Source organism: Pseudophryne corroboree, chromosome 10 (genome assembly GCF_028390025.1).
Source record: "Pseudophryne corroboree isolate aPseCor3 chromosome 10, aPseCor3.hap2, whole genome shotgun sequence".
Taxonomy (NCBI): Eukaryota; Metazoa; Chordata; class Amphibia; order Anura; family Myobatrachidae; genus Pseudophryne; species Pseudophryne corroboree.
Window position 1 is genome coordinate 36,741,069 of NC_086453.1, and position 15,988 is coordinate 36,757,056.

The window sequence follows — 15,988 nt, forward strand, 5'->3', positions numbered from 1 at the left end:
GCAACGGAGCGATTAAGGCAAAAATGCGCATACGCATGGTTCGCAGTGCGCATGCGGTTAGTATTTTAGCTCAAAACTTAGTAGATTTACTCACGTCCGAATGAAGATTTTTCATCGTTGAAGTGATCGTAGTGTGATTGACAGGAAGTGGGTGTTTTTTGGGCGGAAACTGGCCGTTTTCTGTGAGTGTGCGGAAAAACGCAGGCGTGCCAGGATAAAACGCGGGAGTATCTGGTGAAACGGGGGAGTGGCTGACCGAACGCTGGGCGGTTGTGTGACGTCAAACCAGGAACGAAACGGCCTGAGCTGATCGCTATTTGTGAGTAGGTCTGGAGCTACTCAGAAATTGCTAAGAATTTTCTATTCGCTATTCTGCGAACCTTTCATTCGCTATTCTGCTAAGCGAAGATACACTCCCAGAGGGCGGCGGCTTAGCGTGTGCAATGCTGCTAAAAGCAGCTAACGAGCGAGCAACTCGGAATGAGGGCCATAGTATGTAGGATTTTCAGGAGTATCTGGGTAGGATCCCAACGTGCATTCAGGATGCCAGCAATCGGAATACCGATGGCAGAATCTTGAATACCGGCATGGATTGCAGTTCCAGAGGCTTCTGGGGGAAGTTTAGGTTTAGGTTGCAGGGAGGGGGGGGGGGTTTAGAATTAGGCTGTGGGGAGGGAGGAATAGGTTTAAGCACCACTGGGGAGGGTTAGGTTTAGGCTGCGGGGGGTGAGGGGGTGCTGTTAGGGTTACGCACCAACGGGAAGGGTTTAGGGTTAGGCTACAGGAAGGGGGGGGGGGGTCAGGCTGCATGGAGGGGGGGTTAGGAATAAGGGTTGGCATACTTACCTAATAGCTTCGGGATCTTGAGCGCTGGAATGCCGCTATTGATATTCGGACCGGCGGAATTCCAAGTGCTGGATTCCCGATACCGTCCCTTTTCAGCCATCCATGGGACTTACTATTTAAATGAAATTCTGAGGATACATACTGCAGACATCTGAGATAATAAAATGCTACATAGCACACAGAAATAGATGTCTGTGCTACGCAGCTCTTGCTGGTGTAAAGTGAATTTGTGTCCTGAAATCTGCTACTTAGTGACATGTTTTCTCCTCTTTGTCCCCAGGAGCTGCTCTGAAATGTGAAGTGTGTTCGGCTACAAATGCAAACAGCTGTTCGGGCTCCTATGAGACCTGCCAGGCCCCAGAGAGCCGCTGCATGCTGACCCTCACCGAGACGTCTCTAGGACATGACAATGGTAATCGCTTATTTTGTTAGATTGGAAGCTACTCCCTGTAATAGGGGTTATATGGGAGACTATGTACAAATCTTCCAGCGTTCTATAGTCACAACAAGAGCCTGGACACAGTATAGTGGTGTACCCAGCATGTTACATGCTAAGTATACACTCTTCATGTGCTGGATAAACCTAAGATCAGGCGTCCCCTGGCACATTAATGTTTCTTTAACAATTTTGCAACTTTGATATCTTATATTTGACTGACAGTAAGCAGCCTTTAGTCTAAGTCTTTTGACCTTGAAGAATTCCCAGTACCCAGATTCCCCTCAGAAAGCACTGGCAGGCGTCCCGCTAACTGAGAGTATCCAGATTTACTGTCAGTCATGATATCAGTTCATAGGAATATGAATAGGTATGGTGGAATGTTTGAAATGTTTCATTACAATTTACAGTATATATATATATATATATATATATATATATATATATCATTTTTATTATTTATTATTTTTTTTTATTTTTTTTACACTGTACTGTATATTAATTTGGTGGTGTGCAGCCAAGTTTAAACCCTCACATTTAGTTTTGGGTGCAGTTTTCTCTAAGAAATGTATGCACCCTGAAGCCTAGTACAAATTAGGCGATCCTCGCCGCCGCCAATATTGGGGGGGGCCTACATCGGCAAGTGCATACACACTTGCCGATGCGGCTGGGACAGCGAGCAATGGCGGGGGGGGGGGAGGCGGGGGGGGTAATGACAGCCATGCTGCATCTGCAGTATGGCTGTCGTTAAAGAGGACCTCCCCTGTCTGTACACGTTCAGACGAGGGAGGGGGTCATTAACGATGTGCGGGAGCGCGCATCGTTAACGACATTTAAGGGCCCCATACACTACTGCGACATATCGGACCCTCATGTCGCAGGCGATCACCCTTGAAATCACCCTTGAACCACCCGGGCGGCAGGATCGCATAAGATACATCGTATGCGGTCGCTTACAATGTATTTTATGCAATCCCAGCCATGCCTGCGAGGTCCGACACATCACTAGCACAACACAGTCAATCTAACAGATCCGATGCGATGCTCACGGGACCGCACATTGGAACACATCCAAAATGCCCGATTTCATCCGATATATCGGCCCGAATGTCCGAAATCGGATGAAATCGGGCATTATCGTCAGAGGCGTCACCAGGTGTGGTGACACCCGGTGTGCACCCCTGATCTCCTGCCGTGATCGCGGCAAAAAAGGGGCGTGCTCTTAGACTAAGGGGGCGTGGCTTGGTGGGGAACCCGGAATCATCACTCCGGGGGTGTGCCCAGCATCTCCGGAGCCGGGTGCTGTAGGAGACAGTAGGAGACTTTCTCACTGCAGCACCTGGCTACTGTCACTGCGGAGGGGCTGACATTTGGTGTCACCCCCCTCCAGGTGTCACACCCGAGTGCGGGCCGCACCCCCCGCACCCGCCTTGTGACGCTGCTGATTATCATTCTAGTGTATGAGGCCTGGTGCGATGCGATGGGTGTAATGCGAGACACGGTGCGATGCTCCATACAGCCCGGCCCCGTCAATATAGTCAATGTTGGACTGCCTGCACAGTCTATTTTTCCTTGCGATGCCGATCCCGCTGGACCGCACATCGGCATTGCAAGGACATACACATGGGGGGTCATTCCGAGTTGATCGCTCGCTAGCTAGTTTTAGCAGCCGTGCAAACGCTATGCCGCCTCCCACTGGGGGGAGTATTTTAGCTTAGCAGAAGTGCAAACGCATGTGCAGCCGAGCTCTGAACCTACTCAGCGCTTGCGATCACTTCAGCCTATTCCTGTCCGGATTTGACGTCATACACCCGCCCAGCGAACGCCCAGCCACACCTGTATTTTTTCTGCCACGCCTGTGTTTTTGCAAACACTCCCTGAAAACGGTCAGTTGACACCCAGAAACACCCCTTACTGTCAATCTTCTTGCTGCCGTCAGTGCGACTGAAAACTTCGCTACAACCTGTGCACAACCACAATGGGCTTTGTACCCGTACGACGCACGTGCGCATTGCGGCCCATATGCATGCGCAGAAATGCCGATTTTTAGCCTGATCGCTGCGCTGCGAACAACGGCAGCTAGCGATCAACTCGGAATGACCCCCATGGTGCGATATGCACTATGGCCCTCATTCCGAGTTGTTCGCTCGGTATTTTTCATCGCATCGCAGTGAAAATCCGCTTAGTACGCATGCGCAATGTTCGCACTGCGACTGCGCCAAGTAACTTTACTATGAAGAAAGTATTTTTACTCACGGCTTTTTCATCGCTCCGGCGATCGTAATGTGATTGACAGGAAATGGGTGTTACTGGGCGGAAACACGGCGTTTCAGGGGCGTGTGGCTGAAAACGCTACCGTTTCCGGAAAAAACGCAGGAGTGGCCGGGGAAACGGTGGGAGTGCCTGGGCGAACGCTGGGTGTGTTTGTGACGTCAACCAGGAACGACAAGCACTGAACTGATCGCACAGGCAGAGTAAGTCTGGAGCTACTCTGAAACTGCTAAGTAGTTAGTAATCGCAATATTGCGAATACATCGGTCGCAATTTTAAGAAGCTAAGATTCACTCCCAGTAGGCGGCGGCTTAGCGTGTGTAACTCTGCTAAATTCGCCTTGCGACCGATCAACTCGGAATGAGGGCCTATATTTTCTTACGATTCTGACTATATCGTCAAAATCGAAAGAAATATCGCACCGTGTGTACCCCCCTTTAGTGTACACACTGGACGAGATTGTGAAAGATCTCGCTTAGATCGGCCATTCTGAGCGAGATCTTTCAAAATCTCATCTAGTGTGTATGGGGCTTTATTTATTTTATGAAAGATTTCCCCCCCCCAAATACCCAAACTCTTTATATTTCTTCAATGCTGTTATGATATGCATAATCTCCTGAAAACAACATTTATAAAGGAGGAGTTCTGATGCCTTCACTTATAATCAGTGAGTTTGCTTTTCAGTGTTCATTGAGAAAATGTATTATTATTCTATTATCTGTTATATTATACAGTAAGTTGCCATAGTGATGTGCACCGGATATTTTTCGGGTTTTGTGTTTTGGTTTTGGATTCGGTTCCGCGGCCGTGTTTTGGATTCGGACGCGTTTTGGCAAAACCTCACCGAAATTTTTTTGTCGGATTCGGGTGTGTTTTGGATTCGGGTGTTTTTTTCAAAAAACGCTAAAAATCAGCTTAAATCATAGAATGTGGGGGTCATTTTGATCCCATAGTATTATTAACCTCAATAACCATAATTTCCACTCATTTCCAGTCTATTCTGAACACCTCACACCTCACAATATTATTTTTAGTCCTAAAATTTGCACCGAGGTCGCTGGATGGCTAAGCTAAGCGACACAAGTGGCCGACACAAACACCTGGCCCATCTAGGAGTGGCACTGCAGTGTCAGGCAGGATGGCACTTCAAAAAAATAGTCCCCAAACAGCACATGATGCAAAGAAAAAAAGAGGCGCACCAAGGTCGCTGTGTGACTAAGATAAGCGACACAAGTGGCCGACACAAACACCTGGCCCATCTAGGAGTGGCACTGCAGTGTCAGACAGGATGGCACTTCAAAAAAATTGTCCCCAAACAGCACATGATGCAAAGAAAAAAAGAGGCGCACCAAGGTCGCTGTGTGACTAAGCTAAGCGACACAAGTGGCCGACACAAACACCTGGCCCATCTAGGAGTGGCACTGCAGTGTCAGACAGGATGGCACTTCAAAAAAATTGTCCCCAAACAGCACATGATGCAAAGAAAAAAAGAGGCGCACCAAGGTCACTGTGTGACTAAGCTAAGCGACACAAGTGGCCGACACAAACACCTGGCCCATCTAGGAGTGGCACTGCAGTGTCAGACAGGATGGCACTTCAAAAAAATTGTCCCCAAGAAAAAAAAGAGGTGCACCACAGGTATAGAATGTAGATGGATAGTATACTTAATGACGACACAAAGGTAGGTACAGCAGTGGCCTTCCGTACCGTACTGCTATATGTAGTATACTGGTGGTCACTGTGTCAGCAAACTGCAAAACTAAAATGCACCACAGGTATAGAATGTAGATGGATAGTATACTTAATGACGACACAGAGGTAGGTACAGCAGTGGCCTTCCGTACCGTACTGCTATATATAGTATACTGGTGGTCACTGTGTCAGCAAACTGCAAAACTAAAATGCACCACAGGTATAGAATGTAGATGGATAGTAAACTTAATGACGACACAGAGGTAGGTACAGCAGTGGCCTTCCGTACCGTACTGCTATATATACTGGTGGTCACTGTGTCAGCAAACTGCAAAACTAAAATGCACCACAGGTATAGAATGTAGATGGATAGTATATTTAATGACGACACAGAGGTAGGTACAGCAGTGGCCTTCCGTACCGTACTGCTATATATAGTATACTGGTGGTCACTGTGTCAGCAAACTGCAAAACTAAAATGCACCACAGGTATAGAATGTAGATGGATAGCATACTTAATGACGACACAGAGGTAGGTACAGCAGTGGCCTTCCGTACCGTACTGCTATATATACTGGTGGTCACTGTGTCAGCAAACTGCAAAACTAAAATGCACCACAGGTATAGAATGTAGATGGATAGTATACTTAATGACAACACAGAGGTAGGTACAGCAGTGGCCTTCCGTACCGTACTGCTATATATACTGGTGGTCACTGTGTCAGCAAACTGCAAAACTAAAATGCACCACAGGTATAGAATGTAGATGGATAGTATACTTAATGACGACACAGAGGTAGGTACAGCAGTGGCCTTCCGTACCGTACTGCTATATATAGTATACTGGTGGTCACTGTGTCAGCAAACTGCACAACTGAAATGCACCACAGGTATAGAATCTAGATGGAAATTATACTTAATGACGACACAGAGGTAGGTACAGCAGTGGCCTACTGTACCGTAATGCTATATATTATATACTGGTGGTCACTGGTCAGCAAAACTCTGCACTGTACTCCTCCTATATAATATTATACTGGTGGTCCCCAGTCCCCACAATAAAGCAGCACACTGAGCACAGATATGGAGTGTTTTTCAGGCAGACAACGTATACTGGTGGTCACTGTCAGCAAAACTCTGCACTGTACTCCTGCTATATAATACAGCTGCTCCCCAGTCCCCACAATTAAGCAGTGTGAGCACAGATATATGCAGCACACTGAGCACAGATATGGAGCGTTTTTTTTCAGGCAGAGAACGGATAACTGGTGGTCACTGATCAGCAAAAGTCTGCACTGTACTCCTCCTATATTATACAGCTGCTCCCCAGTCCTCCCCACAATTAAGCAATAATGCACAATCAAGTTCAACAATAACGGAGAGGACGCCAGCCACGTCCTCTCCCTAACATTTCCAATGCACGAGTGAAAATGGCGGCGATGCTTGGCTGCTTATATAGAATCCGAATCTCGCGAGAATCCGACAGCGGGATGATGACGTTCGGGCGCGCTCGGGTTAACTGAGCCATACGGGAGAATCCGAGTATGGCTCGGACCCGTGTAAAATGGGTGAAGTTCGGGGGGGTTCGGTTTCCGAGAAACCGAACCCGCTCATCACTAAGTTGCCTTCATCCTGTATAAGAGTACTCATCATTATGCTCCTATATGGACACAGGGGATGTACAGCAGTTGGCATCCATTTGTATGGGGTGCCGACGGTCAGGAGCCCGGCACCGGAATTTTGACAAATGTCAGAATGCCGACGCAGCAATCCTGACCACCGGAATCCTGACTGTAAGTTTCTGGGGGAGGTTAGAGTTAGGCTGCGGTGAGGGAGGTTAGAGTTAGGCTGCGGTGAGGGAGGTTAGGGTTAGGCTGCAGGGAGGGAGGGTTAGGGGGATGGTTAGCTTCCATTCTCACACTTGTCGGGATTTGGAAGTCGGAATGCGGAGTCGGTATTCTGACCGCAGGCATCCTGACTGCCGGTCTTCCAAACCCATCCCGGACACAGAAACCTCTTATTGATTATAATTTACTGTAGGAAGTACAATAAATTACATTCCGCTAATAGTAGGTTCCCTACTTCCGTACATTTATTTCCACTGTAGTGACCTATAAAACAGCACCAGATTTATAAGGAACAAGCACCCAGCGTTGCACGGGTCCGATTTGTAATGTATAGCAGTTTTTATATATTAGCAAATTATTTGTTAAATAGACCAAAAAATGCTATTTAGAAAATATACAAAAGCTGTAATTAGAGATTTACTTCCATCAGTCAAACAATTGTTTGCAACCAAAAAATTATGTTTTAAATATTGTTGCATTGTTACGTTGTCGCTATGTGATCTAATAGCTTCATTTTTCGATACTAGATTACTGTAAGATTTGGCAGCCTCACCTTGAGGGCTGTGGAAGATATTCACGCAAAGGTTTGATACATCTCCCCCTTTTATCTTTTGTTTAGTGGACATGAGGAATGCAATACTTGATAAACACTGTGGAAGTGTGTACGACTGCAGTCATCCAGCAACCCTATCCACACCGGACTACCGGGTGAGAGTCACCACAAAGTGTTGCAACACGGACTTCTGCAACAACAGCACTATGAACTGTATGTACTAACAGGAGTTTTGCCACTTTTAAAAATTGTAGTAAACAAAAATCCTTTCGGTAGAGATTTATTTGAGTTTCGGAATTGACATATTCCTATTTGTATTTGGAAGACTGTAACAAATCAGAGGAGAGCATACAAAAATCTGACAGTTCAGGGTAAGATGGAAGCGAGGTAAGGCGTTAGTGTTTCCACGCTGTCGCAATGGCACTTTGCCTTGCTCGTATCTAATTGAATCGACCATTAGTTCCATTTTTGTCTCTCTCTTCCCCATAAACCCTTTATCATTTCTCAGAGCTCTCCTGTCAAACAAGGGGGGTATGCAATTAGCCGGGATCACGCAATCCATGATCACAGCAAAATTTATTGCACCTATCTCCCGATTTTTAACTTTACACTTTTGGCACCGATTTTCACGGTAATTCCGTTTTTGCAATTTTGTAATTTAATACGCAAATCGCGGGAGCGAGCATATGCTACGTTCGTGTCAAAAAAAGATGCAAATTAGGTGAAAAAGGCAATCGCAGTAAATTACCAGGATTTTGACGCTAATTAAATTTGCCCCTTTGTCCTTATGATTCAGCAAAAACTGTATTTGCTTCTCAGAAATACTGGAACTCACATATTGAGTTGAGAAAAAATAAGTTTCATCTCCTCCCTGCCAAACGTTTTCTCAAGAACCGAAGATCAACGTGGGCTACATATGAACCTCATTTACTTTTGGACTTTGATTTCCAAATTTGGTGCTTGTGAGCCGTTGCCTTAGAACAGTTTGTGCTTCAAAGTAATTCTAATTCCAGTGCAAAAATGTTGTTTATATTCATTTGTGACATATTTATAAGTTATTAACAATTTAGACTGTACTGAACAAATGCGTATTCTGATTACGAAAAAGAAAAATTGACGTCTGCATTAGAATATTTTTTTATGCCCAGCACAATTATACAGTAACCACTACAATATGACGTATGCTTTTCCCTAGTGATGTACAAGTTAGTAACTTGATAAACTACTGTACTGTAGTGTAGGTGACATGATTGGTTATAAATGTAATGTGTCTAACATGCTACAGATGAGTTAAATCGCTAATTAATTAACATTTGCATATTTCTGCAATGTTAGTGTGTAACCCTCACTGAACTGTTATAAGTGTCATTTAAAAGTTTAACATAAAAGCAACCCTATATAATATACATAATATAAGAGGTCCTAACCGTGAAGGGTATCTAGGCTCAACCGTTTAGCCTGCGGGGGAGAGGTTAGAGATAGGCTGTGGGAGGGTTATGGTTAGGCTGACGCAGGGCTTAAAGTGGTCCTGGAGAGGTGGTGGAACTCATTTCCTCTGCCCCCCCCCCAACCCCCCTCCCATTAGGCATAGCCAGGACCAGTGCTAGAGTTTTCGGCACCCCCCTGCAAACTATAAATTTGTGCCTTACCTCCCATATTTATAAAGAAGAAAGGGGTGTCGTCACACAATAGTACCCCAATTCAAATTATATTACACAGAAGCACAATCGTATTCCCATTACACTGCATGTAGTGCCCCTTATACATATTACACCACATAGTAATGCTCCTTATTCACGTTACGTCACTCAGTAGTGCCCCTATTCACGTTACACTTAGTAGTGCCCCTTATTTACGTTACTCTACACAGTGGTTCCCCTTATACACGTTATGCCACACAGTAGTGCCCCTTATACACAATGCCCAAAGTAGTGCCTCTTATACACATAATTCCCACCGTAGTGCCACTTATACACATAATGCCCATAGTAGTAGTGCCCCTTATACACATAAAGGAGGATCATGGACCTGAGGAAGGGGGAGGTGGCTGCAGCTCGTCAGTAACCCTAGTGCCACCTGCATCATCTATTGACATGGGTGGCAGGGCAGGCTTTACTGTTGGAATTACTGTGCAGGGCATGGAGGAGGTGGATCTAGTTCCACCTACCATTGCAGGTAGTGAAGCTCATTCCACTCCACCCCCCCTCCCCACACACACACACACACACTTTAACCCCTGGGCTGAGCGGGGGAGTTTAGGGTCAGTCTGTGTAAGGCGTTGGTTAGGGATAGGCTGTGGGTAGGAGGGTACAATGAGGCTGCGGGGTGAGAGGTTAGAGTTTGGCTTCAGGAGCATTAAGCTTCGGCACTAAATAAAGGATTATTAATAGGGGAAAAATACCCACCTGAACACGAGGATCAGAGGTCTGACCTGGAAGTCACAATTACATGACCACTGGGACCCAGGAGATGCCACTTTAGCCACTGGAGCCACTGCTGGTAAGTGTCCACTGGGCCACCATTCTGACATGTCAATACTTCATCACTGTCTACATTATTAATGTTGACATGGTCACGTCGACATAATGACCATGTCAACATTTTCATGTTGACATGATGAATATCAACATTATGACTGTCAGTATCAACAAATCATACCACACACCTTAAAATGGCAGCAGAGTGGGTCGGTGAGCAGTAGGACCAACCAAAAGCAGAAAACGCTTGGTTTGTGATTAGGGATAGCAAACCATGTGAGAGAAATGGAGAAACCCTGAGGGCTCTTATTGGCAGAAGGAAATAAATATATTTTTTGGTGATGAAACTTATTTGATATATATTAATATGTTGGAGATTAGTACAAAGGTTTGTCAATCTTTTGCTAAGGACCAAAGAGAAGACAAAGTCATCAGTAATGAATGGAAGATGGTTCCACCATGAGCACACAAAGTGGTCCTTCACTGTGATGTTGTCTACGCTGAGGAACCCCTTATGAAGGGATGACAGCAAACTCTGACATTATTGTAAAATGGATTGGTTGATATTTTCTGTAACAATTACTAGTAGAGGACATTGTGGGTGACTGATCCAGGGATTTGCCATTTTTGCACTTTGTGTGTTTAAAAACAAAAACCAACAAGAAATCCCTGATTTTGATGCTGCTTAGGCATTTTTAAAAATCACTTTAAAATATGTTTTGCTTTTTTATTTCAGGGACGCCACCAAATTCCACGTTAAACGGTGTGACCTGTGAATCCTGTTTCGCTAGAAATTCTAAAACATGTAACGTGATGACTCCCATGAACTGCACAGGAGATGAGACCTACTGTGTACAATATTCAGCATCAAGGGAAGGAGGTATGATTGTTTTGGGGAGGAGGGAGGTGGCTGGCCGGGACTTACACCCACTGCATTCCTGCATCCCCTTTTCTTACGCACACATCAAAAGAGCAAGGAAGTCCTCCTACAATGTTGCCCCCATTTTGAAGGCATGATGAGTCATGGTCTGCGGCGCTAGATGCAGATATCTTGGACCCGGGTGTCCATATCCGATGACCAGCCCGAGTAGGCTTCAGTTTATGCAGGTGCCTAAAACCATCAGCAATTAAGACCGATGGTTGCAATGGCCGCGATGGTGATCCGGGGCTGCGTCCTTAGATGCAGCACTCAGATCCCTGCTAATGATAACAGGAGGCATCTATCTCCTACAGATGCCTCCTGCTGCATTTCCATTCTAATGACACGGAATTGCACAGCCGCTTCCATGCGGCTGAACAATTCCTTATAATCGTGAATCAGGTCCTCTATCTATACTTTATCACTCTGAAAGATTTGATAAATCTCAACCAATGAAAGATCGGTCTACGGATGGATCTCTCCATCTGCTCTGTAATCCGTGGGTGTATGCGTTGTCAGGCACGTGTGCAGGCTGCAGTGTCGGACTGGGGCATGAAGGGCCCACCGGGGGAATGCAGTGATAGGGGCCCATACTAAGGGGTGTGGCTAGTCTACAAAGGAGGTGTGGCCAGACTCCACAGAGGCTTGAAATGCACAATAGTCTTGAGCAGTGTAATGCAACATATCTACCATGTATAATACAAGTGCTTAGTCTGGAACCTGATCCCTAGAGGAAGGAGTGGGCCGTCAGGCAGTGGGAGCCAGAGGCAGAACTCTGGGAGGCAACGGGGTCAACTGCCGCCGGGCTCCTGCTCTGAAGGGGACACCTCTCCCCATTCTGTGACACCATTGAATTAAATTAATTGATAGCTGTCGCTGTCTTTTCAGTGGCCGACTTCCTCACTGCTCCCTGCACCTTACACCTCACACCCGCTTTATTATACTGAATATTAGTGATGAGCGGATTCGGTTTTACTCGGTTCTCAAAACCGAATCTTATTGGCTCACTGATGTCACGTGTTTTGGATAGCCAATAAGATTCGGTTTTGAGAACCGAGTAAAACCGAGTAAAACCGAATCCGCTCATCACTACTGAATATACACATATTACAAATATCACACCCAGGATTAGAAACCACAACCTAATACACTGGAAGCAGACACCTTACTGATGAAGCTGTTGCTCCTGTACAGGAAACATGACAATTCTAACCATATGAAGATACTTCTCTGACAATTACACGTAACTTCATATAGTTAGAATTCTCATGCTTCCTCTACAGGAGCAAATAGCTCCATCAGTAAAGTGTCTGCTGTTGGTATAACAGGTCATGGGTTCTAATCCTGGGTATGACTGCTAAGAAATGTGTGAGTTAAAATACAAGACAATGAAATGTAAATACATTTTTAATACACTGTATATAAATTATTTGTATTTTTTGTACATTAATAATATACATTTTTAATACACCGTGTCAAAGTCAAAAATATTACATAGAGAGAACATACAAAACACACACACATTTAAGTCGCTATACTTGCAAATATGCGCAGCGAGCACAGCAATATATGGAAACACACGCATTTGCTCGGACATGGCACAGAGATGGATTCGGCACTTGTTTCATACAGTACATGGTTATAATAATGAACAGCACCAGACATCATGGAGATTTAGAATTGGCTAATGAATTAATGTCATGGATGTGTATCATTCGAACCGAACCAGATAAACACATCATGTTTGGTATTGAAGCAAGCAGAATGAGGTGTGGGTTAGTTTGAGGCCTGTTGTGTTGTTGTGGGACATTGCAGCGGATAGATATGATTATATGTATAAAAGCTAAGATCACATTGTTAGAACAATGGATGCTCAAGACAACCTTTTACTAAGTTTTCAGGGCTGAACCTGATTAGCATATACAAAGAGAATGGTGACTCAGTACAAAGGAGAAAGAAAGACCCCTCCCCCAGGTACTGGTCAAACAGGAAGGTAGTGGTCAGGTGTGGCCTCAGAGAACAGATGTAATGTAGCTACACTCACAGACACACACACAGCTACCTGGCACCAAGCAGCATGGCAGCTAAATCCCCAGGACATCTTCCAAACTAAAGGCTAAGTATTGAACTTCACATGGCTAGATAAGGAAACAGACAGATTGCTTTCTGGTTTAAATAGGATATTGTAACTTGGTTGTGTGATTGTTGGGTGTTTGTGGATACTCTGTGAAGTCTGTGATAAATTGGAACAGTATACAATCTGTAGCATAGTATTTGTGGTATTTGTTTGCCTATGGAGATTTAAAATAGATTGTGCTGGTTAGTTATAATATATATCCTGTTAATCATAAATACCACCATGCAGTTACGTTTGTGTTAATTACATTGTGATCTGGTCTTGTGATGAATATGCTCTGGTTATTGAGATACTGAAGTTGTTTGGGATGTGAAATTATGAGATGGTTCTAGGAAGTTGGATTACATTGTGAAAGGTGATTTAGATGGTTTGGAATTGTAAAATCAGAACATATGCATTGTTTTGAGGCTTGGACATTTTGGAATAAAGTGCCATGTGTTTGGACCTGCAAATCTAAAATGGCTGCTGCTGGATGTCTTCCCCTCCCCCTTTCAGCCATGTGGTGTGGTCTTTGGAATCAAGTGGAGGTTTCTCAAAATGGAGTCTAGCTTCCATCCCATGCTGTATTCAGCATTGACTAACTGCGCAGCGATTGTCTCTCACATGTGTAGTTTTATCTGCAACCATGTTGTCTCTTATTTAATGTTATCATGAGCCATTTCTCTCTATCTCTCTCTTCTTCTCTTCCCCTTCCATTTTCCCATAAATAGTAATTGTATTGTATTGTATTTCTAGTGTAGCTATTTTGGTTAGGAAGTCTTTGTTATATTGTAGTGTATCATTTGTACTGTTATCCCCTTTTTACCAGTATATTAGATATAATACAGTTAATAGGCTTTGGACCCTAAACCAGTATCTGTGTATTTCCTATAGTGTTAAGTGTTCACTTGAGCGTCGGTGACGCACAAGCAGCTTTGTAGTTAGTCAGGTTACACAAGGTTGCACTTACACCCTGTATTCACATTAAGGTATTCTGTGTATTTCATTGTTAAAAGGTTTAGACATAAAGGTATAGCGTTGTGAGCGTCTGCGCCGCTGGTGATCTCCTCGTGGTCTCGAGCGTCTCCTACGCCATAGCGAATCATTACGTTAGTCAACAGCCAATAGCGTGCCTGCCTGTGATCTCTGGGCCGTGAGCGAACGTGACGCTTGAGCGTCTCGCCTACGGCTGAGCGATCGTTACGCAACTAGTGTACCCTTACGGTACTTCTTAAGTAAACAGCGTACAGTGTTCTTAGACCTCATAAAGGGTTGTTTATACGACAAAGGAATTTAGCATTGTCAATTGGGGGACTCGTCCTATCCTTCACATATCTCTGCTAGGTAATATCAGCAGACATTATCCATCAGCAAAGGGCGGGATCATATTCCTTGCAGTGCTGATTGGATAAGCGTCTGTTTCGCTTAGTAAAGGGTGCTGAGGGAATCCGGGACCGGAGGTAAGAACAGTACGCTATTGTCTTTGAAAATCTGGTTTTTATTTCAATTTGGTGCCAACTACACACTCAGGCCTAGAATAACTTTAGGAGTTTTGAATGATGACTTTCTTTGTGACAAGAGGCCGCATGGTCTGTCCACCATTTTGTGTGACCCTCATGGAGGTGGAAGGGGGAGGAGCAGCGGCCATTTTGGGAAGGTCAATTTTTTTTTTTTTCTGAGCGGCTGGTTTTCAGTTGACTCAGGAAACAATCAGCCATCCACTGTCAAAAAGAAATCATCATTTAATGAGTTTTTTTTTTTTATGCATTTATTTAATCTATATCATAGTCAATCATAAGTAATAGTGATTGGTACTTATATGTAATTTCATATGCGTGTGCTTACATCAATGTATGTTATTAGATTAAATTTAGAATTGCATTTTCATCTGTGTAAGTTTCACATCTCACCTTCCTGTTTGCCATTTGCATTGATAACGTGCTGAGAAAAAAAAAACAAGCACACAGCATAGAAGATACTGTGTGGTGTTTGGTAAGCGTTTATATAGTGAAATATCGCTTATAGTAAGGCGATACAGAAGCCACAAGACAATAGCACACATTTGTTCAGTTTCCAAAATTTAGTTTAAATACCTTACTTTACTGTAACGCCTCTGGGGAGAGCTATCAGACTACGGGAAATGATTTTTCTGATCAGAAAACTATAAGAATGATAGTGGGTTGAAAACGGTATGAGTGTATTGAATCCCGCTTTGTGGACTTTGTGATCTATGTGATAAAACGGTATTGAATTCCGCTTTGTGGACTTTGTGATCTGTGTGATCTATGTGGAACGTGATGAGCACGATCTGAGTGAAAACGTGCAACAGAGTGTGATAAAGTTTTCGTTGTATTACGCTCTGGCTGTTTTGGAGCACAGTAGGGAGACTCCAATGATCCTACCATTTATGGGCAACAAGTGTCTATAAGTGGTACGATTGGACCGCACGGTTGTATGTGTGACCAATAACGCAACGTGATATGAGGTCGTATATCCATGCGTAAATCTTGCCCTCATACGTGTTGTAGGGAGCACATGCAAGCGTGATTTGTGTAAAAGAAAAAGGAAGGGAATTTTCTCAGGAGAATCTCTAGAGATAGGGCCTGCAACGGCTACACGTGTCTGCTAGAAGGCGGACCGGAGATACCCGGAGCAGAAGAAGTTCAGTGGAAGAGCTTTAAGGATTTCCAACGAAGTTCTGTGTTTGGTGCATTTTAGGAAGTTTTTCTGTGTTAAAAAGGTCCACAATGGCAGCCAAGTGCACAACACAGAGACGGTCGGAGGTCAGGATTCAGACTCCAGAGGCTTGCAGACCCCGAGGGTCTGCTCGG

The 15,988-nt window shown here is 44.5% G+C and overlaps 1 protein-coding gene across 1 annotated transcript in view; it reads left to right on the forward strand.

Moving 5' to 3' along the window:
* LOC134965907 (phospholipase A2 inhibitor and Ly6/PLAUR domain-containing protein-like) overlaps positions 1-15,988 on the forward strand; it is a 108,797-nt gene that overhangs the window by 59,710 nt on the left and 33,099 nt on the right. Inside the window, exons 2-4 of the mRNA XM_063942303.1 lie at positions 1,127-1,258; positions 7,712-7,858; positions 10,859-11,002. Of these exons, the coding sequence (XP_063798373.1) occupies positions 1,127-1,258; positions 7,712-7,858; positions 10,859-11,002 (423 nt within the window). The remainder of the gene's footprint in view (positions 1-1,126; positions 1,259-7,711; positions 7,859-10,858; positions 11,003-15,988) is intronic.